The sequence below is a fragment of the Atractosteus spatula genome, chromosome 16 (genome assembly GCF_055471065.1).
Source record: "Atractosteus spatula isolate fAtrSpa1 chromosome 16, fAtrSpa1.hap1, whole genome shotgun sequence".
NCBI classification, from domain to species: Eukaryota; Metazoa; Chordata; class Actinopteri; order Semionotiformes; family Lepisosteidae; genus Atractosteus; species Atractosteus spatula.
This window is the reverse complement of record NC_142721.1, coordinates 17,038,873-17,063,322: the sequence shown is the minus strand read 5'-3', so window position 1 is coordinate 17,063,322 and position 24,450 is coordinate 17,038,873. Positions and strand designations below refer to the sequence as shown.

Here is a 24,450-nt window from a genome sequence, read left to right as displayed (position 1 = left end):
GGCTCACTGTCTGTTCCTCAGGCTGAGACAAGAGATCACACACTGTATTGTTATTATTGAGAGACAGGGTCACTATCTGTTCCTCAGGCTGGGACAGGAGATCACACACTGCATTATTATTATTGAGAGACAGGCTCACTGTCTGTTCCTCAGGCTGGGACAGGAGATCACACACTGTATTATTATTATTGAGAGACAGGCTCACTGTCTGTTCCTCAGGCTGAGACAAGAGATCACACACTGTATTGTTATTATTGAGAGACAGGGTCACTATCTGTTCCTCAGGCTGGGACAGGAGATCACACACTGCATTATTATTATTGAGAGACAGGCTCACTGTCTATTCCTCAGGCCGGGACAAGAGAACACACACTGTATTATTATTATTGAGAGACAGGCTCACTGTCTGTTCTTCAGGCTGGGACAGGAGATCACATACTGTATTATTATTATTGAGAGACAGGCTCACTGTTCCTCAGGCTGGGACAGGAGATCACATACTGTATTATTATTATTGAGAGACAGGCTCACTGTTCCTCAGGCTGGGACAGGAGATCACACACTGTATTATTATTATTAAGAGACAGGCTCACTGTCTGTTCCTCAGGCTGGGACAGGAGATCACACACTGTATTATTATTATTGAGAGACAGGCTCACTGTCTGTTCCTCAGGCTGGGACAGGAGATCACACACTGTATTATTATTATTGAGAGACAGGCTCACTGTCTGTTCCTCAGGCTGGGACAGGAGATCACACACTGTATTATTATTATTAAGAGACAGGCTCACTGTCTGTTCCTCAGGCTGGGACAGGAGATCACACACTGTATTATTAATATTGAGAGACAGGCTCACTGTCTGTTCCTCAGGCTGGGACAGGAGATCACACACTGTATTATTATTATTGAGAGACAGGCTCACTGTTCCTCAGGCTGGGACAGGAGATCACACACTGTATTATTATTATTGAGAGACAGGCTCACTGTTCCTCAGGCTGGGACAGGAGATCACACACTGTATTATTATTATTATTGAGAGACAGGCTGACTGTTCCTCAGGCTGGGACAGGAGATCACACACTGTATTATTATTATTGAGAGACAGGCTCACTGTTCCTCAGGCTGGGACAGGAGATCACACACTGTATTATTATCATTAGTGAAAGCCGAGCCGGGGACGGAGGGGCTCGAGTCAGGAGAGCCAGTCTGCAGTTCTCGGGCTTGACCACCTGGCGTCGCTGGTGGCTCTCCGCCCGGCCTGTGTCGGTGCGGGGAGGAGTCCAGTCTGGATCAGCGGGAGAGGCACGGGAGGGGCTGGCGTGTGTGGCCTCGCTTTGTGGAAAACACAGGAAAGCAGGACACGGGAGAAAGGTGTTTGTCTGCCGCCCGAGACGCCCGAAGCCAAGAGACCGCGCACCGCCCGACTCTCGCCCGCAGAAAGAAACTCAGTGCAGGTACGGGACTCCGAGACGCCGCTCTCACCCGCCGTCAGCGCAGGCGGCTCCGAGCCTGAAGTTACACAGTGTTGCAGTTCGTGAAGAAGTATCTGTGAGCCAGCGGCGCGCCTGTTCTCTGCGTGCTGCGTTAGAGCGCTTCCGGAGCTGTGTAACGTAGGGGAGGAAGCTGTCGCTGCAGTGATTGAGTGTGAGGATGAAGATGATGCCCGTGATAGGTCTGCTGCCGCTTGAGGTTCCTGGGACCGTCACCCCAGTCCTGCCTCTGCCTCGTGGGGCTCGCTGCACCCTCACTGCTGCCTCTCTGTCTCAGGGTCGAGAAACTCCGGGTTTTACTAGGCTGTTACCGTGGTCTCACTGGGCTTTACTGCGCGGTTCCTGTGATAACACTGAGTGTTAGTGAGGTGTTTCTGTGATGACGCTGGGTGTTAGGGTGCTGTGCTATTAGTGTGATGACACTGGGTGTTAGTGTGCTGTGCTGTTACTGTGATGACACTGGGTGTTAGGGTGCTGTGCTGTTACAGTGATGACACTGGGTGTTAGGGTGCTGTGCTGTTACAGTGATGACACTGGGTGTTAGTGTGCTGTGCTGTTACTGTGATGACACTGGGTGTTAGGGTGCTGTGCTATTAGTGTGATGACACTGGGTGTTAGTGTGCTGTGCTGTTACAGTGATGACACTGGGTGTTAGGGTGCTGTGCTGTTACAGTGATGACACTGGGTGTTAGTGTGCTGTGCTGTTAGTGTGATGACACTGGGTGTTAGTGTGCTGTTAGTGTGATGACACTGGGTGTTAGTGTGCTGTTAGTGTGATGACACTGGGTGTAAGTGTGCTGTGCTGTTACCGTGATGACACTGGGTGTAAGTGTGCTGTGCTGTTACAGTGATGACACTGGATGTTAGGGTGCTGTGCTGTTACAGTGATGACACTGGGTGTTAGGGTACTGTGCTGTTACAGTGATGACACTGGGTGTTAGGGTGCTGTGCTGTTACAGTGATGACACTGGGTGTTAGGGTGCTGTGCTGTTACAGTGATGACACTGGGTGTTAGTGTGCTGTGCTGTTAGTGTGATGACACTGGGTGTTAGTGTGCTGTTAGTGTGATGACACTGGGTGTTAGGGTGCTGTGCTATTAGTGTGATGACACTGGGTGTTAGTGTGCTGTGCTGTTACAGTGATGACACTGGGTGTTAGGGTGCTGTGCTGTTAAAGTGATGACACTGGGTGTTAGTGTGCTGTGCTGTTAGTGTGATGACACTGGGTGTTAGTGTGCTGTTAGTGTGATGACACTGGGTGTAAGTGTGCTGTGCTGTTACCGTGATGACACTGGGTGTAAGTGTGCTGTGCTGTTACAGTGATGACACTGGATGTTAGGGTGCTGTGCTGTTACAGTGATGACACTGGGTGTTAGGGTACTGTGCTGTTACAGTGATGACACTGGGTGTTAGGGTGCTGTGCTGTTACAGTGATGACACTGGGTGTTAGGGTGCTGTGCTGTTACAGTGATGACACTGGGTGTTAGTGTGCTGTGCTGTTACAGTGATGACACTGGGTGTTAGTGTGCTGTGCTGTTAGTGTGATGACACTGGGTGTTAGGGTGCTGTGCTATTAGTGTGATGACACTGGGTGTTAGTGTGCTGTGCTGTTACAGTGATGACACTGGGTGTTAGGGTGCTGTGCTGTTACAGTGATGACACTGGGTGTTAGTGTGCTGTGCTGTTAGTGTGATGACACTGGGTGTTAGTGTGCTGTTAGTGTGATGACACTGGGTGTTAGTGTGCTGTTAGTGTGATGACACTGGGTGTAAGTGTGCTGTGCTGTTACCGTGATGACACTGGGTGTAAGTGTGCTGTGCTGTTACAGTGATGACACTGGATGTTAGGGTGCTGTGCTGTTACAGTGATGACACTGGGTGTTAGGGTACTGTGCTGTTACAGTGATGACACTGGGTGTTAGGGTGCTGTGCTGTTACAGTGATGACACTGGGTGTTAGGGTGCTGTGCTGTTACAGTGATGACACTGGGTGTTAGTGTGCTGTGCTGTTAGTGTGATGACACTGGGTGTTAGTGTGCTGTTAGTGTGATGACACTGGGTGTAAGTGTGCTGTGCTGTTACCGTGATGACACTGGGTGTAAGTGTGCTGTGCTGTTACAGTGATGACACTGGGTGTTAGTGTGCTGTGCTGTTACAGTGATGACACTGGATGTTAGGGTGCTGTGCTGTTACTGTGATGACACTGGATGTTAGGGTGCTGTGCTGTTACAGTGATGACACTGGGTGTTAGGGTGCTGTGCTGTTAGTATGATGACACTGGGTATTAGTGTGCTGTGCTATTAGTGTGATGACACTGGGTGTTAGGGTGCTGTGCTGTTACAGTGATGACACTGGGTGTTAGTGTGCTGTGCTGTTAGTATGATGACACTGGGTGTTAGGGTGCTGTGCTGTTAGTATGATGACACTGGGTGTTAGTGTGCTGTGCTATTAGTGTGATGACACTGGGTGTTAGGGTGCTGTGCTGTTACAGTGATGACACTGGGTGTTAGTGTGCTGTGCTGTTACAGTGATGACACTGGGTGTTAGGGTGCTGTGCTGTTAGTGTGATGACACTGGGTGTTAGTGTGCTGTGCTATTAGTGTGATGACACTGGGTGTTAGGGTGCTGTGCTGTTACTGTGATGACACTGGGTGTTAGGGTGCTGTGCTGTTAGTGTGATGACACTGGGTGTTAGGGTGCTGTGCTGTTACAGTGATGACACTGGGTGTTAGGGTGTTGTGCTGTTACCGTGATGACAACTGGGTGTTAGGGTGCTGTTACTGTGATGACACTGAATGTTACTGTGCTGTTACTGTGATACCACTGGGTGTTAGGGTGCTGTTACTGTGATAACACTGGGTGTTAGTGTGCTGTGCTGTTACCGTGATGATACTGGGTGTTAGTGCGCTGCGCTGTTACCGTGATGACACTGGGTGTTAATGTGCTGTGCTGTTACCGTGACGACACTGGGTGTTAGTGTGCTGTGCTGTTACCGTGACGACACTGGGTGTTTCTGTACTTTTACTGTGATGACACTGGGTGTTAGTGTGCTGTGCTGTTACTATGACGACACTGGATGTTACTGTACTATAACTGACGACACTGAGTTTTAGTGTGCTGTACTGTGCTGTTAATGTGCTTTACTGCGCTGTGCTGTGGGTTAGTTTCTTTAAGAGGTCACATTCAGTACATACCCCTGTGCTAGTCAGTAGCTAATTGATCTCCTCCAGCTGCTTCTTGAATGAAGCGGGGCTTGTAATTATCACACAGAGCTGAGAGCCACTGTGCTGGAGGGTGATACCTCACTGCTGGGTTGGGGGGGTCAGATGGACCCCTTCAGGGGTGTGACCTTGCTGTGGTGAGCTGTCCCACACTGCTGCAGTGTCTCTGTGTGTCTGACTGAGCTGTATTCACAGGTTTCGAAACAGCAGCTTCTGTTTTTAACATGGGAACACTTTCTCACTGTCTCCCAGTGCCTCCCAATGACCCCCAGACCAGCACTGACCCCCACTGACTCCTGGTGTCTCCCAATGACCCCCAGACCAGTACTGACCCCCACTGACTCCTGGTGTCTCCCAATGACCCCCAGACCGGCACTGATCCCCACTGACTCCTGGTGTCTCCCATTGTCTCCCATTGACCCTCAGACCAGTACTGACCCCCACTGACTCCTGGTGTCTCCCAGTGTCTCCCATTGACCCCCAGACCAGCACTGACCCCCACTGACTCCTGGTGTCTCCCAGTGTCTCCCATTGACCCCCAGACCAGTACTGACCCCCACTGACTCCTGGTGTCTCCCATTGTCTCCCATTGACCCCCAGACCAGCACTGATCCCCACTGACTCCTGGTGTCTCCCAGTGTCTCCCATTGACCCCCAGACCAGTACTGACCCCCACTGACTCCTGGTGTCTCCCAATGACCCCCAGACCAGTACTGACCCCCACTGACTCCTGGTGTCTCCCAATGACCCCCAGACCAGCACTGATCCCCACTGACTCCTGGTGTCTCCCATTGTCTCCCATTGACCCTCAGACCAGTACTGACCCCCACTGACTCCTGGTGTCTCCCAGTGTCTCCCATTGACCCCCAGACCAGCACTGACCCCCACTGACTCCTGGTGTCTCCCAGTGTCTCCCATTGACCCCCAGACCAGTACTGACCCCCACTGACTCCTGGTGTCTCCCATTGTCTCCCATTGACCCCCAGACCAGCACTGATCCCCACTGACTCCTGGTGTCTCCCAGTGTCTCCCATTGACCCCCAGACCAGTACTGACCCCCACTGACTCCTGGTGTCTCCCAATGACCCCCAGACCAGTACTGACCCCCACTGACTCCTGGTGTCTCCCAATGACCCCCAGACCAGCACTGACCCCCACTGACTCCTGGTGTCTCCCAGTGTCTCCCAATGACCCCCAGACCAGCACTGATCCCCACTGACTCCTGGTGTCTCCCATTGTCTCCCATTGACCCTCAGACCAGTACTGACCCCCACTGACTCCTGGTGTCTCCCAGTGTCTCCCATTGACCCCCAGACCAGCACTGACCCCCACTGACTCCTGGTGTCTCCCATTGACCCCCAGACCAGTACTGACCCCCACTGACTCCTGGTGTCTCCCATTGTCTCCCATTGACCCCCAGACCAGCACTGATCCCCACTGACTCCTGGTGTCTCCCAGTGTCTCCCATTGACCCCCAGACCAGTACTGACCCCCACTGACTCCTGGTGTCTCCCAATGACCCCCAGACCAGTACTGACCCCCACTGACTCCTGGTGTCTCCCAATGACCCCCAGACCAGTACTGACCCCCACTGACTCCTGGTGTCTCCCAGTGTCTCCCATTGACCCCCAGACCAGTACTGACCCCCACTGACTCCTGGTGTCTCCCAGTGTCTCCCATTGACCCCCAGACCAGTACTGACCCCCACTGACTCCTGGTGTCTCCCAATGACCCCCAGACCAGTACTGACCCCCACTGACTCCTGGTGTCTCCCAATGACCCCCAGACCAGTACTGACCCCCACTGACTCCTGGTGTCTCCCATTGTCTCCCATTGACCCCCAGACCAGTACTGACCCCCACTGACTCCTGGTGTCTCCCAGTGTCTCCCATTGACCCCCAGACCAGTACTGACCCCCACTGACTCCTGGTGTCTCCCAATGACCCCCAGACCAGTACTGACCCCCACTGACTCCTGGTGTCTCCCAATGACCCCCAGACCAGCACTGATCCCCACTGACTCCTGGTGTCTCCCAGTGTCTCCCATTGACCCCCAGACCAGTACTGACCCCCACTGACTCCTGGTGTCTCCCATTGTCTCCCATTGACCCCCAGACCAGTACTGACCCCCACTGACTCCTGGTGTCTCCCAATGACCCCCAGACCAGTACTGACCCCCACTGACTCCTGGTGTCTCCCAGTGTCTCCCATTGACCAGTACTGACCCCCACTGACTCCTGGTGTCTCCCAGTGTCTCCCATTGACCCCCAGACCAGTACTGACCCCCCTTGACTCTGAGTGTCTCTCACTGACCACTACACAGCCTCACTGACCACCTCTAACTCTAACTGTCTCCCCTTGACCTTTGCTGAAACTCCACATAAGGTGGAGGTTTTTTCACTGCCTCACCCACTGGGACGCAGTCAAGCCCAACACAAACTAAAACGACACCAGACCCTGCCTCTCAATAATAATACAGTGTGTGATCTCCTGTCCCAGCCTGAGGAACAGTGAGCCTGTCTCTCAATAATAATAATACAGTGTGTGATCTCCTGTCCCAGCCTGAGGAACAGTGAGCCTGTCTCTCAATAATAATACTACAATGTGTGATCTCCTGTCCCAGCCTGAGGAGCAGACAGTGTGCCTGTCTCTCAATAATAATAATACAGTGTGTGATCTTCTGTCCCAGCCTGAGGAACAGACAGTAAGCCCGTCTCTCAATAATAATACTACAGTGTGTGATCTCCTGTCCCAGCCTGAGGAACAGTGAGTCTGTCTCTCAATAATAATAATACAGTGTGTGACCTCCTGTCCCAGCCTGAGGAACAGACAGTGAGCCTGTCTCTCAATAATAATAATACAGTGTATGACCTTCTGTCCCAGCCTGAGGAACAGACAGTGAGCCTGTCTCTCAATAATAATAATACAGTGTGTGATCTCCTGTCCCAGCCTGAGGAACAGTGAGCCTGTCTCTCAATAATAATAATACAGTGTGTGATCTCCTGTCACAGCCTGAGGAACAGACAGTGAGCCTGTCTCTCAATAATAATAATACAGTGTGTGATCTCCTATCCCTGCCTGAGGAACAGACAGTGAGCCTGTCTCTCAATAATAATAATACAGTGTGTGATCTCCTGTCCCAGCCTGAGGAACAGTGAGCATGTCTCTCAATATTAATAATACAGTGTGTGATCTCCTGTCCCAGCCTGAGGAACAGTGAGCATGTCTCTCAATATTAATAATACACTGTGTGATCTCCTGTCCCAGCCTGAGGAACAGACAGTGAGCCTGTCTCTCAATAATAATAATACAGTGTGTGATCTCCTGTCCCAGCCTGAGGAACAGTGAGCCTGTCTCTCAATAATAATAATACAGTGTGTGATCTCCTGTCACAGCCTGAGGAACAGACAGTGAGCCTGTCTCTCAATAATAATAATACAGTGTGTGATCTCCTGTCCCAGCCTGAGGAACAGACAGTGAGCCTGTCTCTCAATAATAGCTGTAATCAGAATGACAGAATGATAACAATTTCTGTTGCTTTGCCAATACTGTCATTCTGTGATCATGTCACAGACAGAGTGACACTCAGAGATCCTGGTCAGTGATGCAGGCTGGCTAGCTAGACAGACAGGGTGGACATGAGGGGCAGAGGGGTGGACACTGCGCTGGGACAGGCAGAGGGGTGGCATGAGCTACTGCCCTGGACAATGACGCTGGGTCTCTGAAGTCTCCAGGCCAGTCATGGAGGAGCTCTGGAGAGAGAGACAGTCGTACTCAGAGGGGGGCTGGTGGCCTGTGTGCTGAGGGGGGAAGGTGTTGACAGTCCTCTTCCTGAGCGATGGTATTTCACAACAAACTGTGTCCCCCCCACGGGCGAGAGACAGAGAGACAGGTGGCCGGCAGGCAGGCTCGCTCTCTCGGGCAGGAGGGAGAGGGAGAGGGAGAGGGAGCTGGGGGAGGGGAGATCGAGTCTGGACTTGACGGTCTGAGACAAGAAGACAATAGTAGACACACAGAGGGGTGGGCAGGGAGGGGCGCAGACGAGAGGCTTAGCTTGCACACTGTGCTGCTCATGCATTCCTCAAAGTGATTTTCCGTTCTCTTCCTCCGCCAGGCCCGAACACAGCTGGGCATTGTTCCGATGTGCCAGCGTTCGTAAACGTGTCGGAAAAGCAGCTGCTGGTGGTTATTGCTTTGGCAGCGTTGGTAACGTCTGTGAAGGTTTATCAAGTTGAGAAGCAGGCAGGACAGGAAAGAGACGGGGCCTGACACAGACTGCACACTGATCCAGGACTCCAGGAGAGAGAGACAGGGCCGGTCACAGACTGTACACTGATCCAGGACTCCAGGAGAGAGAGACAGGGCCGGACACAGACTGCACACTGATCCAGGACTCCAGGAGAGAGAGACAGGGCCGGACACAGACTGCACACTGATCCAGGACTCCAGGAGAGAGAGACAGGGCCGGTCACAGACTGTACACTGATCCAGGACTCCAGGAGAGAGAGACAGGGCCGGACACAGACTGTACACTGATCCAGGACTCCAGGAGAGAGAGACAGGGCCTGACACAGACTGTACACTGATCCAGGACTCCAGGAGAGAGAGACAGGGCCTGACACAGACTGTACACAGATCCAGGACTCCAGGAGAGAGAGACAGGGCCGGACACAGACTGCACACTGATCCAGGACTCCAGGAGAGAGAGACAGGGCCGGACACAGACTGCACACTGATCCAGGACTCCAGGAGAGAGAGACAGGGCCGGACACAGACTGCACACTGATCCAGGACTCCAGGAGAGAGAGACAGGGCCGGACACAGACTGTACACTGATCCAGGACTCCAGGAGAGAGAGACAGGGCCGGACACAGACTGCACACTGATCCAGGACTCCTGGAGAGAGAGACAGGGCCAGACACAGACTGTACACTGATCCAGGACTCCAGGAGAGAGAGACAGGGCCGGACACAGACTGCACACTGATCCAGGACTCCAGGAGAGAGAGACAGGGCCAGACACAGACTGTACACTGATCCAGGACTCCAGGAGAGAGAGACAGGGCCGGACACAGACTGTACACTGATCCAGGACTCCAGGAGAGAGAGACAGGGCCGGACACAGACTGCACACTGATCCAGGACTCCAGGAGAGAGAGACAGGGCCGGACACAGACTGCACACTGATCCAGGACTCCAGGAGAGAGAGACAGGGCCGGACACAGACTGCACACTGATCCAGGACTCCAGGAGAGAGAGACAGGGCCGGACACAGACTGCACACTGATCCAGGACTCCAGGAGAGAGAGACAGGGCCGGACACAGACTGCACACTGATCCAGGACTCCAGGAGAGAGAGACAGGGCCTGACACAGACTGTACACAGATCCAGGACTCCAGGAGAGAGAGACAGGGCCAGACACAGACTGTACACTGATCCAGGACTCCTGGAGAGAGAGACAGGGCCCGGCACAGACTGTGCACACTGATCCAGGACTCCTGGAGAGAGAGACAGGGCCTGACAGACTGTACACTGATCCAGTACTCCTGGAGAGAGAGACAGGGCCTGACACAGACTGTACACTGATTCAGGACTCCAGGAGAGAGAGACAGGGCCTGACAGACTGTACACACCGATCCAGGACTCCTGGAGAGAGAGTCTGTACCTGCAGGCAGGAGAACAGAGGAGGAGTCAGCACTGTGGAATGACTGAGCTCATAGTCTCCGTTGGCTCAGGTGTGAGTCAGACAGGAAAACACAGCACTGTCAGTGTGTGAGTTACTGATCCAGGACTCCTGGAGAGAGAGAGTCTGTACCTGCATCATACCCTCTCTCTCCAGGATTACTAGAGCTGTGTGCACTGTGTTAACCCCTCTGTCTCTCTGAGCTGTGCTGTAGCAGCAGTGTTTTCTGTGTTAACCCCTCTGTCTGTCTGCGCTGTGCTGTAGCGGCAGTGTGCACTGTGTTAACCCCACTGTCTGTCTGCTCTGTGCTGTAGCAGCAGTGTGCTCTGTGTTAACCCTTATGCCTGTCTCTCTGAGCTGTGCTGTAGCAGCAGTGTGCACTGTGTTAACCCCTCTGTCTGTCTCTCTGAGCTGTGCTGTAGCAGCAGTGTGCTCTGTGTTAACCCCTCTGTCTGTCTCTCTGCGCTGTGCTGTAGCAGCAGTGTGCTCTGTGTTAACTCCTCTGTCTGTCTGCGCTGTGCTGTAGCAGCAGTGTGCACTGTGTTAACCCCTCTGTCTGTCTCTCTGAGCTGTGCTGTAGCAGCAGTGTGCACTGTGTTAACTCCTCTGTCTGTCTGCGTTGTGCTGTAGCAGCAGTGTGCTCTGTGTTAACCCCTCTGTCTGTCTGCGCTGTGCTGTAGCAGTAGTGTGCTCTGTGTTAACCCCTCTGTCTTTCTCTCTGAGCTGTGCTGTAGCAGTAGTGTGCTCTGTGTTAACCCCTCTGTCTGTCTCTCTGAGCTGTGCTGTAGCAGCAGTGTGCACTGTGTTAACCCCTCTGTCTGTCTCTCTCTCAGGATGGGAGCCTATGATGAGAGGAAGGAGACATGTGGGACGATCTGTCTGAAGTATCTTCTCTTCACCTTCAACTTCCTCTTCTGGGTGAGAGAGTAAATGTGGATCTGTGTGTCCTCCTCTCCCGCCTGTCTCCCTGCCTCTGTGTACTAACCCCTGCGGGCGCTGTGTGACCTCCAGCTGGCAGGGGGCGCTGTGATGGCCGTGGGGGTGTGGACTCTGGTGGAGAAGAGTGACTACATCAGCCTGCTGTCCTCCAGTATCTACGCCGCCTCTGCCTATATCCTGGTGATCGCTGGGGCGATCGTCATGGTGACGGGCATTCTGGGGTGCTGTGCCACTTTCAAGGAACAGAGACGTCTCCTGAGAGTGGTGAGTGGTGAGACAGAGTCCCCGCCGTCTCTGCCCAATCCCCCTCTCTCCCAGCGCTGTCTCCCTGTCTCACCTGCGTCTCGGTATCCCTCCCTGTCCCTGCTCTGGCACTTCTTGTCCAGGCAGGATGTGGAGAGAGACAGGCTGGGTCTCAGTAGTGACAGCCAGAGGAAGTGTGCGTGCCCGATATCGGTCCCTCCGGCTTCATTACCATTGTGCTGCCGTGAGTCAGGGGTGGACCTGCTTCCTGTTTCCTGTGGGGCACACAAACCGTAACACACTGAGTCTCAGTCACACACACACCTGCACACTGTAACACACTGAGCCTGAGACACACACACCTGCACACTGTAACACACTGAGTCTGAGTCACACACACACACCTGCACACTGTAACACACTGAGTCTCAATCACACACACACCTGCACAATGTAACACACTGAGCCTGAGACACACAAACACACCTGCACACTGTAACACACTGAGCCTGAGACACACACAGCTACACACTCCTGCTTTGTTGGCAGAACCTATGAGAACCAGTGTTATAAAAGGTCAAAGCAACAATTACAATTACAGACATAAACAACAAAAACATCAGTTTGTATCCCTCTTAGAAAACTGTATCCCCCAGTATATCCCAGTATCCCCCACTATACCCCCCTGTATACCCCCCTGTATACCCCCCTGTATATCCCCCAGTATCGCCCTGTATATCGCCTTATATATCGCCCAGTATCCCCCCCAGTATCCCCCCCAGTATACCCCCCGGTATACCCCCCAGTATACCCCCCGGTATATCTCTCTGTATGCCCCTGTATCCTTCTGTATCCCCCGGTATATCTCTGTACAGCCCCAGTATGCCCTTCCAGTATGCCCCCAGCGCTGGCTCTTTAAGGGCCGGGCGGCTGTGTGCTCAGGCGGCAGGAATGAGGAGAGGGAGGAGGTGGAATGCGCTCAGTCACTGCTCACCAGCTGATAACGCTCCCCTCCTGCTCACTGGGCTGTTTACACAGCAAGGGCAGTAAAAATAGAACAATAGGAACAAGCTGAGGCCTGAGCAGAGCTGGCCAATATCCTCTCCCGTCTCCCGTCTCCCGTCTCCCTCTCTCTCTGCTCCTGTCCCTCTCTCCTCTCTCCACAGGGTGCCCCCTCTCTGCTCTGTCCCACTATTTGACCGCGGCCTGCCCAGTGTGGCGATGAGTCTTCCCCCCTCTGTCCTCTCCAGATCAAGTTCAAACCGCTGTACAGGCACGGCCCGTCCCCTTGCCAAAGCTCATACAGTCCATACAGCGTCTCTCCCTCTGACACTGAGCGCACCTCAATCTCTCCACAGTACTTCGTGCTGCTGCTGTGCATCTTCCTGTTGGAGATCCTCGCTGGAATCCTGGCCTACATCTACTACCAGCAGGTACGGTCTCAACAGGAGAGCTGCACCCTCCCTCTGTCTCTGTCCCCATCAGACTGACAGTCCCTCTGTCTCTGTCCCCATCAGACTGACAGTCCCTCTGTCTCTGTCCCCATCAGACTGACAGTCCCTCTCTCTGTCCCCATCAGACTGACAGTCCCTCTCTCTCTCTGTCCCCATCAGACTGACAGTCCCTCTGTCTTTCCCTCTCTATGTCCTCATCAGACTGAAAATCCCTCTCTCTGTCCCCATCAGACTGACAGTCCCTCTGTCTCTCTGTCCCCATCAGACTGACAGTCCCTCTGTCTCTCTGTCCCCAACAGACTGACAGTCCCTCTGTCTCTCTGTCCCCATTAGATTGACAATCTCCTCTGTCACTCCCTCTGTCCCCATCCGACTGTCAGTCTCCTCTGTCTCTCTCTCTCTGTCCCCATCAGACTGTCAGTCTCCTCTGTCTCTCTCTCTCTGTCCCCATCAGACTGACAAGCTCCTCTGTCTCTCTGTCTCCATCACACTGCCAGTCCCTCTGTCTCTCTGTCCCCATCAGACTGACAATCCCTCTGTCTCTCTGTCCCCATCAGACTGACAATCCCTCTGTCTCTCTGTCCCCATCAGACTGACAGTCCCTCTGTCCCCATCAGACTGACAGTCCCCCTGTCCCTCTGTCTCTCTGTCCCCATCAGATGGAGAACCCCACCTCCCTCTTTCATCCTCCTCCTCCAGTCTCCTACCCTGCTGAGAGATTGCCCCCTGGTGGCTGGGAGCTGTACTGCATGCATGCTGTTTGCCCTGGGGGATGGTGTGTGTGCAAGCAGGGGTTTTAATGCAGTGTGCCTGGCGCGGGTCTCTGCCCCTGCAGACGGCTCAGTCTGTCTGGGAGATCAGTGTTGTTTTGCGGTGTCTGATAATGACTGTTATTTTCCTGTTGGCATCGCTGGGGTGGGATGTGTGATTAGCAGGATCACACTGCTGGGTGTGTCCGTGAGCAGCAGTATCACATCAGCGTCCCACAATTCGCCTGTGTCAGTGTGTGTCTGTAAGTGTTTATCTGTATGTGTGTGTGTCTGTAAGTGCTTATCTGTATGTGTGTGTCAGTGTGTGTCTGTAAGTGCTTATCTGTATGTGTGTGTCAGTAAGTGCTTATCTGTATGTGTGTGTGTCAGTGTGTGTCTGTGTTTATCTTTATGTGTGTGTGCCTGTATGTGTGTGTGTCAGTGTGTCTGTAAGTGTTAAGTGTGTATCTGTATGTGTGTGTGTAAGTGTGTGTGTCTGTGTTTATCTGTATGTGTGTCTGTATCTGTATCTGTGTCTGTCAGTGTGTGTCTGTAAGTGTTTATCTGTATGTGTCTGTCAGTGTGTGTGTCTGTATGTGTCTGTCAGTGTGTGTGTCTGTGTTTATCTGTGTGTGTGTGTCAGTAAGTGTTTATCTGTATGTGTGTCAGTGTGTGTGTCTGTATGTGTGTGTATCTGTGTGTGTCAGTGTGTGTATCTGTGGGATAGCCAGTGAGAGGAGGCTCAGTGTGTGTGTATCTGTGGGATAGCCAGTGAGGGGAGGCTCAGTGTGTGTGTCAGTGTGTGTATCTGTGGGATAGCCAGTGAGAGGAGGCTCAGTGTGTGTGTATCTGTGGGATAGCCAGTGAGAGGAGGCTCAGTGTGTGTGTATCTGTGGGATAGCCAGTGAGGGGAGGCTCAGTGTGTGTGTCAGTGTGTGTATATCTGTGGGATAGCCAGTGAGAGGAGGCTCAGTGTGTGTGTGTATCTGTGGGATAGCCAGTGAGAGGAGGCTCAGTGTGTGTGTATCTGTGGGATAGCCAGTGAGGGGAGGCTCAGTGTGTGTGTCAGTGTGTGTGTATCTGTGGGATAGCCAGTGAGAGGAGGCTCCGTGTGTGTGTCTGTAGGATAGCCAGTGAGAGGATGCTCAGTGTGTGTGTATCTGTTGAATAGCCAGTCAGAGGAGGCTCAGTGTGTGTGTCAGTGTGTATGTCTGTTGGATAGCCAGTTCAACTGAGTTCCCTCCTCCCTCTCCCAGTAGGATTGGGACCCGTTGTGATTCTGGCAGGTGTGGGAACTCTGGGATTAGATTTCTGAGTTTAGGGAAGAATGTTTCTCTAATCCCAGAGTATCTGTCACAGTGCAGTAGGAAGTGCACCTCTGTCTCTATTTCTCCCGCTGGCAGTGGGAGCACAGCCTGTCCTCTCTGGGCAGCCAGGTCTGCCTGTGTCCAGTTTCTCTGGCCAGGCTGTGGTCACTGAGCCTGTACTTCGTCAGGGTCTGTTTCTTTTTGCTGTTTCTTATCTTGGTCAAATATTCGGCTAGTGTGTATTGTGTGTTTAGGGTTCTGTAGCATTCCAGTTTATGTTGTGTTTGTGTGTGTGTGTCCCAGTGTGTGAGATATTGCTGTTTGATCTGTGCTGTGATGTGGTTGAGTCTGGGTTGTGGTGCTCTAGCAGTGCTGTCCTGAGGCTGGTTAGTGTCGGTGTGGCTCAGGTCGGTGAGCCTCAGGACCAGCTGGCTCAGGGGGCTCTGTTTTGGGCTCAGCTCTTGGCTCAGCAGGGCTTTGTGGTGGTAGGAATTTTGGTCGCTGTTTTTTAGGTGTAGCCAATACTTTAATACTCTTTTCTGTATGTTTATCAATAGTGGGTACTGGCCTAATTTGGCCCTGCACCCGTTGTTAGGAGTTTTTCTCTGCACACGGAGGATGTTTCTACAGATCTCCATGTGCAGAGTTTCTGTGGGGTGTTTGTCCCATTGAGTGTAATCCTGGTCTGTGAGGGGACCCCACACTTCACTGCCGTATAGGGCAATGGGTTGGATTACACTTTCAGATATTTGGAGCCAGATTCTTGTTGGTGGGTTGATGTTGAAGAGCCTCCTTCTTATTGTGTAGAAAGCCCTGAGTGCCTTCACTGCCAGGTCAAAACTCCCAGATGAGCTGATGGTGAGCCCGAGATATGTGTAGCTGGATGTGTGCTCCAATCTGTTGTTGTTGAGTGTGAATTTGTACCTGTTTCCCTGAGGTCTGGCTTTCTTCTGGAAAACCATAACTCTGGTCTTGTCCAGATTGACTGTCAGTGCCCAGGTCTGACAGTACTGCTCCAGCAGTGCCAGGTTCTGCTGCAGCCCCTGTTCTGTGGGCAACAGCAGGACCAGGTCATCTGCGTAGAGCAGGAACTTGATTTCTGTGTTGTGTAGTGTGAGACCAGGAGCTGCAGACTGTTTCACCATTCCTGTTAATTCGTTGATATAGATATTGAACAGTGTTGGGCTCAGGCTGCAGCCCTGTCTCACCCCGCGGCCTTGGGTGAAGAATTTGGTCCTTTTGTTTCCAATTTTCACTGCACATTTGCTCTCTGAATACATTGATTTAATGATGTCGTACACTTTGCCCCCTATTCTACCTTGGAGTAGTTTATAAAACAGTCTTTCATGCCAAATCGAGTCAAATGCTTTTTTGAAATCGACAAAGCAGGCAAAAATGTTTCCTTTGTGTTTTTGGTGGACGTGTTTGTCTATCAGTGTGTGTAGGGTGTAAATATGATCAGACATGCAGTCATCTGGTAAGAAGCCAATCTGACTCTTGCTCAGGACATTGTGTTCAGTAAGGAAGGCCAGTATTCGTGTGTTCAGGATACTGCAGAATACCTTCCCCAGGTTACTGTTCACACAGATGCCTGGTAGTTGTTGGGATCGAGTCTGTCTCCACTCTTATAGATGGGCGTGATCAGTCCTTGGTTCCAGGCCTCTGTGAAACATCCGGCTGTCATGATGAGGTTGAGGAGTTTGAGCAGGGCTTGTTGCAACTTTGTGCTGCTGTGTCTCAGCATCTCGTTGTTGACTCCATCTTGGCCGCAGGCTTTGCGTGGTCTGAGGGCCTGGAGTTTGTCCAGTAGCTCCTGCTCAGTGATTGGGGAGTCTAAGGGGTTTTGGTTGTCTTTGATAGCCAATTCCAAAATTTCGAGTTTTTCATAAATGGTGTTTTGGTCTGATTGATTTGTATTTGGGAGCTTTTGATAGAGATTTTCAAGGTATGTTTGCCAGATTGTTCCATTTTGGATGGCCAATTCTTCTGGTTTTGATTTCTTTAAATTGCTCCACTTCTCCCAGAAACAGTTCTGATTTAGTGACTCCTCAGTTTCTGTGAGTTGTTTGTTTATGTATGTGTTTCTTTTCTTTTTCAGCGTGTGTTTGTAAAGTTTTACCGTGTCACAGTACCTGAGGCGCAGGTGTTGTGTGGTTGTCTGTGTTTTTCATTTGAGAGTTTTTGCTTTTCTGATGTTTTTCGCACTCTGTATCAAACCATTTTTTTGGCTTTTTTGGTAGTTTTTTTGATTTAGTTGTTTTCAGCTTAGATTTTGATGCTAGTTTGTGAAATAGGTGATTTAGTTTTTGTGTGGCCAAGTTTATGCCTAATTTGTTGGTTTGATACGGAGTGTTAAGGAATGTGTCCAACAGTGTCTGAATTTCTTCATCGCCCAGTGCAGTTTGGTATCTGTCTAGGCTGTCTGTGTCCCATCTGTACGCCTGGTTGAGGTCATACAGCTGGCTGGGCTGTGTCAGTGTGTCTCTGTGCTGGTGTGCTCTCTTCATGTAGAGTGTGATCTGGCTGTGGTCGGAGAGAGGAGTCTGTGGCCTGACAGTGAAGGCACTGATACAGGAGGGGTCCAGGTCAGTGATGGCGTAGTCCACCACACTGCTGCCCAGAGCTGAGCTGTAGGTGAACCTGCCTAGAGAGTCCCCTCTAGTCCTGCCGTTGACGATGTACAGGCCCAGCCCTTGACAGAGCTGGAGCAGCTGTTGACCGTGGTGTCATGGCTGCACCTATGTGAGGTGACCGGTGTGTGGTACAGAGGGACTGTCTGAATACACCAGTGTGTCCCTGTGTGAGGTGACCGGTGTGGTACAGAGGGACTGTCTGAATACACCAGTGTGTCCCTGTGTGTGGTGACCGGTGTGGTACAGAGGGACTGTCTGAATACACCAGTGTGTCCCTGTGTGAGGTGACCGGTGTGGTACAGAGGGGACTGTCTGAATACACCAGTGTGTCCCTGTGTGAGGTGACCGGTGTGGTACAGAGGGGACTGTCTGAATACACCAGTGTGTCCCTGTGTGAGGTGACCGGTGTGGTACAGAGGGGACTGTCTGAATACACCAGTGTGTCCCTGTGTGAGGTGACCAGTGTGGTACAGAGGGGACTGTCTGAATACACCAGTGTGTCCCTGTGTGAGGTGACTGGTGTGGTACAGAGGGACTGTCTGAATACACCAGTGTGTCCCTGTGTGCTGGTGAGGTCTTCCAGCGTGCCTGTTCGTGCATTGAGGTCACCCTGTATCTCTCCTGTTTCTCCTCTCTCTCCCGTCTCTATCTCCCCCCCTGTCTCTCTGGCTGGTGCTGTTTCCTCAGGCTCAGTGTTGCTGTCATGACTTCTGACCTTTATGTGTGTTCAGCTGCAGACACAGGACTCCTCTCCTACCAATTACCCCCCCCACTCACTCACTCACACTCTCACACACACACACACACACACTGACACTAAACATATACTCTCACACACACTGACACCATACACACACTCACACCATACACACATACACTCTCACACCACACACACACACGCACGCACACATACACTCTCATATACACACACACTGACACCATACACACACTCACACCACACACACATACACTCTCTCACACACACTGACACCACACACACACTCTCTCACACACACACACACACACTGACACCACACACACACTCTCACGCACACACTGCCACCACACACACACACACTCTCACGCACACACTGACACCACACACACTCTCACACACACACTGACACCACACATACTCTCACACATGCACACTGACACCATACACACACACGCACACTGACACCACACACACACTCTCAGACACACACTGACACCACACACACACACTCTTACACACCACACACTCATTCTCACACACAAACACACACACTGACACCACACACTACAGCTCCTGCACAGGAGCCACAGGCCCACTGTGACTCTCCGGTTCTGATCCACAGCTGAACGAGGAGCTGAAACAGAACCTGAAGGAGACCATGGTCCAGAGATACCAACAGCCGGGGGAGGACAGAGTGACCAGCGCTGTGGACAAGCTGCAGCAGGAGGTCAGTGTGTATGGAGGTACAGTACTGTGTGTGCGTACAGGGCGTGTGTGCACGACGAGTGTGTAAGCTGTGACCTCTCTCTCTGTCCAGTTCAAATGCTGTGGCAGTAACAGGTCCAGCGACTGGCAGGACAGCAGAGTACAGAGTGTGTGTAGAGTGTGTGTAGAGTGTGTCTAGGCTGTGACCTCTCTCTCTCTGTCCAGTTCAAGTGCTGTGGCAGTAACAGGTCCAGCGACTGGCAGGACAGCAGAGTAAAGAGTGTGTGTAGAGTGTGTCTAGGCTGTGACCTCTCTCTCTCTCTCTGTCCAGTTCAAGTGCTGTGGCAGTAACAGGTCCAGCGACTGGCAGGACAGCAGAGTACAGAGTGTGTGTAGAGTGTGTGTAGAGTGTGTCTAGGCTGTGACCTCTCTCTCTCTGTCCAGTTCAAATGCTGTGGCAGTAACAGGTCCAGCGACTGGCAGGACAGCAGAGTACAGAGTGTGTGTAGAGTGTGTGTAGAGTGTGTCTAGGCTGTGACCTCTCTCTCTCTCTCTGTCCAGTTCAAGTGCTGTGGCAGTAACAGGTCCAGCGACTGGCAGGACAGCAGAGTACAGAGTGTGTGTAGAGTGTGTGTAGAGTGTGTGTAGAGTGTGTCTAGGCTGTGACCTCTCTCTCTCTCTCTGTCCAGTTCAAGTGCTGTGGCAGTAACAGGTCCAGCGACTGGCAGGACAGCAGAGTACAGAGTGTGTGTAGAGTGTGTGTAGAGTGTGTCTAGGCTGTGACCTCTCTCTCTCTGTCCAGTTCAAATGCTGTGGCAGTAACAGGTCCAGCGACTGGCAGGACAGCAGAGTACAGAGTGTGTGTAGAGTGTGTGTAGAGTGTGTCTAGGCTGTGACCTCTCTCTCTCTCTCTGTCCAGTTCAAGTGCTGTGGCAGTAACAGGTCCAGCGACTGGCAGGACAGCAGAGTACAGAGTGTGTGTAGAGTGTGTGTAGAGTGTGTGTAGAGTGTGTCTAGGCTGTGACCTCTCTCTCTCTCTCTGTCCAGTTCAAGTGCTGTGGCAGTAACAGGTCCAGCGACTGGCAGGACAGCAGAGTACAGAGTGTGTGTAGAGTGTGTGTAGAGTGTGTGTAGAGTGTGTGTAGAGTGTGTCTAGGCTGTGACCTCTCTCTCTCTCTCTGTCCAGTTCAAGTGCTGTGGCAGTAACAGGTCCAGCGAATGGCAGGACAGCAGAGTACAGAGTGTGTGTAGAGTGTGTGTAGAGTGTGTCTAGGCTGTGACCTCTCTCTCTCTGTCCAGTTCAAGTGCTGTGGCAGTAACAGGTCCAGCGACTGGCAGGACAGCAGAGTACAGAGTGTGTGTAGAGTGTGTGTAGAGTGTGTGTAGAGTGTGTCTAGGCTGTGACCTCTCTCTCTCTCTCTGTCCAGTTCAAGTGCTGTGGCAGTAACAGGTCCAGCGAATGGCAGGACAGCAGAGTACAGAGTGTGTGTAGAGTGTGTGTAGAGTGTGTCTAGGCTGTGACCTCTCTCTCTCTGTCCAGTTCAAGTGCTGTGGCAGTAACAGGTCCAGCGACTGGCAGGACAGCAGAGTAAAGAGTGTGTGTAGAGTGTGTCTAGGCTGTGACCTCTCTCTCTCTCTCTGTCCAGTTCAAGTGCTGTGGCAGTAACAGGTCCAGCGACTGGCAGGACAGCAGAGTACAGAGTGTGTGTAGAGTGTGTGTAGAGTGTGTGTAGGCTGTGACCTCTCTCTCTCTCTGTCCAGTTCAAGTGCTGTGGCAGTAACAGGTCCAGCGACTGGCAGGACAGCAGGTGGATCCGTTCCTCGGACTCCGAAGGCCGCATGGTGCCGGACAGCTGCTGCAAGACCATCACGCCGCTCTGCGGGAAACGGAACCACCCCTCCAACATTTACCTGGTCGAGGTGAGACCCCTGCCTCAGTGCCCCAGTCAGCCCTGACCCCTGACCCCTGACCCCTAACCCTGGCTCTCTCTCTGCCAGGGCGGCTGCATCTCCAAGCTGGAGAAGTTCATTCTGGACCACCTGCGGATCATCGGAGCCGTGGGCATCGGCATCGCCTGTGTGCAGGTGAGGGGCCGCGAGACCCTGGGGCGCCCGTGTGTGCGGGGCGCGGCTCTCTGTGACCCCGATTCCTCTTTCTCTCCCAGGTCGTGGGGATGGTGTTCACCTGCTGCCTGTACCGCAGCCTGAAGGCCGAACCGTACTGAGGGTGCGGGGGGGGACCCCACTCTCCAGGAGCTGCCACTAGAGTCCGATTCTGAGTAGCATAGCCGCTTGCCACTCTGTCTGCACCCCCTGCTCCTTCATCTTCCTCCTCCTCCACTCCCGATCCATCCCGATCCTCTCCAGATCCACACCGGCCCTGGGCTGGACAGCAGGAGACACGGGTTCTCCAGATCCACTCTCGAACCTCTCCAGATCCACACCGGCCCTGGGCTGGACAGCAGGAGACACGGGTTCTCCAGATCCACACCGGCCCTGGGCTGGACAGCAGGAGACACAGCTACTCCAGATCCACTCTCGAACCTCTCCAGATGCACACCGGCCCTGGGCTGGACAGCAGGAGACACGGGTTCTCCAGATCCACTCTCGAACCTCTCCAGATGCACACCGGCCCTGGGCTGGACAGCAGGAGACACGGGTTCTCCAGATCCACTCTCGAACCTCTCCAGATGCACACCGGCCCTGGGCTGGACAGCAGGAGACACAGCTACTCCAGATCCCCTCCAGATCTTCTCTAGATCCCCTCCAGATCCCTTCCTGAACCACTCCACCCAGGGGTGGCTGCTCAGAGCCACTCACGCCTTCTATACTTTTTTAAAGAGGAAAAAATGAAGTGGTTGTTGCTTTTATATTGCAAAATCCGTTATTATTATATAATTGTAACTTTTATTTTTATGTGCTCCGGGACGGCAGAGCTGCGCAGCCGCTGGGCCTCCAGCAGGGCGGCGCTCTTCGGAGCTGTGTGATGTGTATCTGACTCACAAAGACAATAAAACACAAACACCAGTGCGTGTGAGAGCTTGCGTTTCTCCAGCAGCACTGCGCGGGAGGAAAGGGGAGTTTAGAGTAGTTTCATGATCTAATTAATGGTTACCTCCTGTATTACTCTACAGTAATATTACGAAACTTGGTCATTGTATTAATAATAATCATAATTAATCACTCCTTACACTTATATAGCGCCTTTCTGGACACTCCACTCAGTCCTCCACCACCACCAGGGGGGGCTGCACACTGGTGGGAGTGGAGGGGATCCCCATTACCTGTAAAGAGCTCTGAGTAGAGTGTCCAGAAAAGTGCTTAATAAGTGTAAGCAATTATTATTATTAGTGTCCCCGTCACTATACTGGTGCATTAGGACCCACACAGACCGCAGGGTGAGCGCCCCCTGCTGGCCCCACTCACACCTCTTCCAGCAGCAGCCTCAGCTTTCCCAGGAGTCTCCCCTCCAGGTACTGGCTGTAGCGGAGCTAGTTCGGATCCGGTGACGTCAGCGCCCTCACTGCGCATAGCAGGGACCTCAGCTGCCTGGGCTGAGGGAGGTCTCATCCGGCTGGTTCCCTGTTGCGTTACGCCAGAGACCCGGGTTCGCGCCCCAGGCGTGCGGGACGGAACGGGTAGTGGAGGGCACGTGGCCGGGCTCACACTGCTGAGCTCCAGGGGGCTGCCAGCGGGGAGCTGCAGGGTGATACGGCTGCTGGTGCTATGGTACTGTACTATATGAGCAGCATATGCAGTACTATAAACGTACAGCATTCATCCGTCTGAACAGCCCAGACTCGGCTTCTTGAAATACCACTCCACTCGCGCATGCCCAGCTCATCCCCGGCAAGTCGAGCTGTTGAATGTGGTTGTGTCACATAAAGCCAAAGAGCTTCCAGGGGGCCTCCCGTCCAGTACTGCTGTCCGAGAATAAGCCGGTTTAGTGTAGAGCGCTGTGACGGTGGGTTAGAACATTGAAGGAAGAAAAAACTATATTTTTAAAACCCGTTTCATAACATATGTAAAAAAAAAACACAACATAAAATAGTCGTCTTCCAGTGTCTGGTAATAGCGAAAACCCCTGAGATGACGTAGCCTAAAATACCGAGGACACAGTTGGGGATAAACAAAAAGTGACTGTATCAAAGTTACAGACACATACTGATCTCACCGTGAGCCAGCGGGACACAGCCCATGAACAATGGTCGTACAGGTACGGAGCCACATAAGGTAAATGAACAACCGCTCAAAGTCTGTCTGTATTTAATGTAATGCAACGACGGCTTCAAGCGCCACCCATTGTAGGGGTGGAGATGAAACGTATTGGGTTTTCAAATGCGGTCGTGTCATATAAACCACGACAACCCGGCGCCCGCTTCCACTAGGACCCAATCCGTCAAGCTCGGAGTTGCTGCCCGAAAATTAGCCTGTTCAGCGTCCGTAGCAGATAGGTGTGAACAGAAGAAAGTAAATTGCGCTTTGTAAGTTGTTAAATGAAGTGCAATTTCAGAAAGAAAGGGACAATAAAGAGAATTACAGGACACACTACAATCCCACCGTTAGACCCTCCCCCCCATTTGCGTTACTGTTACAGGCATCCGCAGGCGGTTGGGGCGCATAAAGCAAGACTGACGCGCGTCTCTGCCCTCCAGGCCCCCAGCTGGACCGGACCGAATCCTGTCCAGAAACACACCAGTTCGGAGTACAGAGCTCGCCACGCAGGGTAGTGAAAGTAAATTCATTGACCTTTCAAAAGAGCACACACACACCAAAGAAAAAATATGCTGATATACTTCATATAAAAAGCTGAGCAACGGTCTCCATCTGTGCTGCGGCTGCAGGATCCAGATGAGCAGTGAACCAGCCTGTGACTCAAGTGACACAGCAGCACGTAAAGAAACAAGGGCACCGCTGCGTGCCGACAGCACATCGGGAGTGAATGGTACCTTAACACCCCAAACCATGCAACTGAAATCTTAACGAACACTCCCCCAGCACACTGCCCCTGCTGTGCCACCAGTACCCACACAGCGCTCACTGCCGCCTCCCGCAAGGTCACGTTTCAGTTCAGGCACAAGTCCAGGTTTGTTCCGGGCTGAAAAAGAGAAGCTGTCAATAAACCTTCACCTGTTCCTGCGGCACGGACGCAGCTCCCCGCTTGAATTCCCAGCGAGAGGAGTGACTGAGCAGAAGGCAACGCAGGCGCGAATGTGAAATATAACGATATCAAACGCAGGCGTCGCACCTGGACGGCTGCCCCCAGGATCCTTCTCGGGGGAGTTTGCAAGTTCTCTTCACTGCTGCTCAG

At 52.6% G+C, this 24,450-nt stretch overlaps 1 protein-coding gene across 1 annotated transcript; it reads left to right on the top strand.

Annotated features, from left to right (window-relative positions):
• The first annotated feature begins 1,237 nt into the window (after positions 1 to 1,237).
• cd151 (CD151 molecule) lies at positions 1,238 to 22,166 on the top strand. The gene is made up of 8 exons (XM_088934497.1): positions 1,238 to 1,455; positions 11,225 to 11,309; positions 11,403 to 11,594; positions 12,932 to 13,006; positions 19,057 to 19,161; positions 20,901 to 21,059; positions 21,138 to 21,224; positions 21,305 to 22,166. Exons 2-8 carry the CDS (start codon positions 11,226 to 11,228, stop codon positions 21,362 to 21,364), a joined length of 762 nt encoding a protein of 253 aa, XP_088790623.1. The 5' UTR covers positions 1,238 to 1,455; position 11,225; the 3' UTR covers positions 21,365 to 22,166.
• The last annotated feature ends 2,284 nt before the right edge of the window (positions 22,167 to 24,450 follow it).

Coding starts and splice junctions, on each gene's coding strand:
- cd151 (XM_088934497.1), top strand. CDS start 11,226: ATGGGAGCCTATGATGAGAGGAAGGAGACATGTGGGACGATCTGTCTG. Junction 11,595..12,931: donor AGAGACGTCTCCTGAGAGTG/GTGAGTGGTGAG, acceptor ATCTCTCCACAG/TACTTCGTGCTGCTGCTGTG. Junction 21,225..21,304: donor TCGGCATCGCCTGTGTGCAG/GTGAGGGGCCGC, acceptor TTTCTCTCCCAG/GTCGTGGGGATGGTGTTCAC.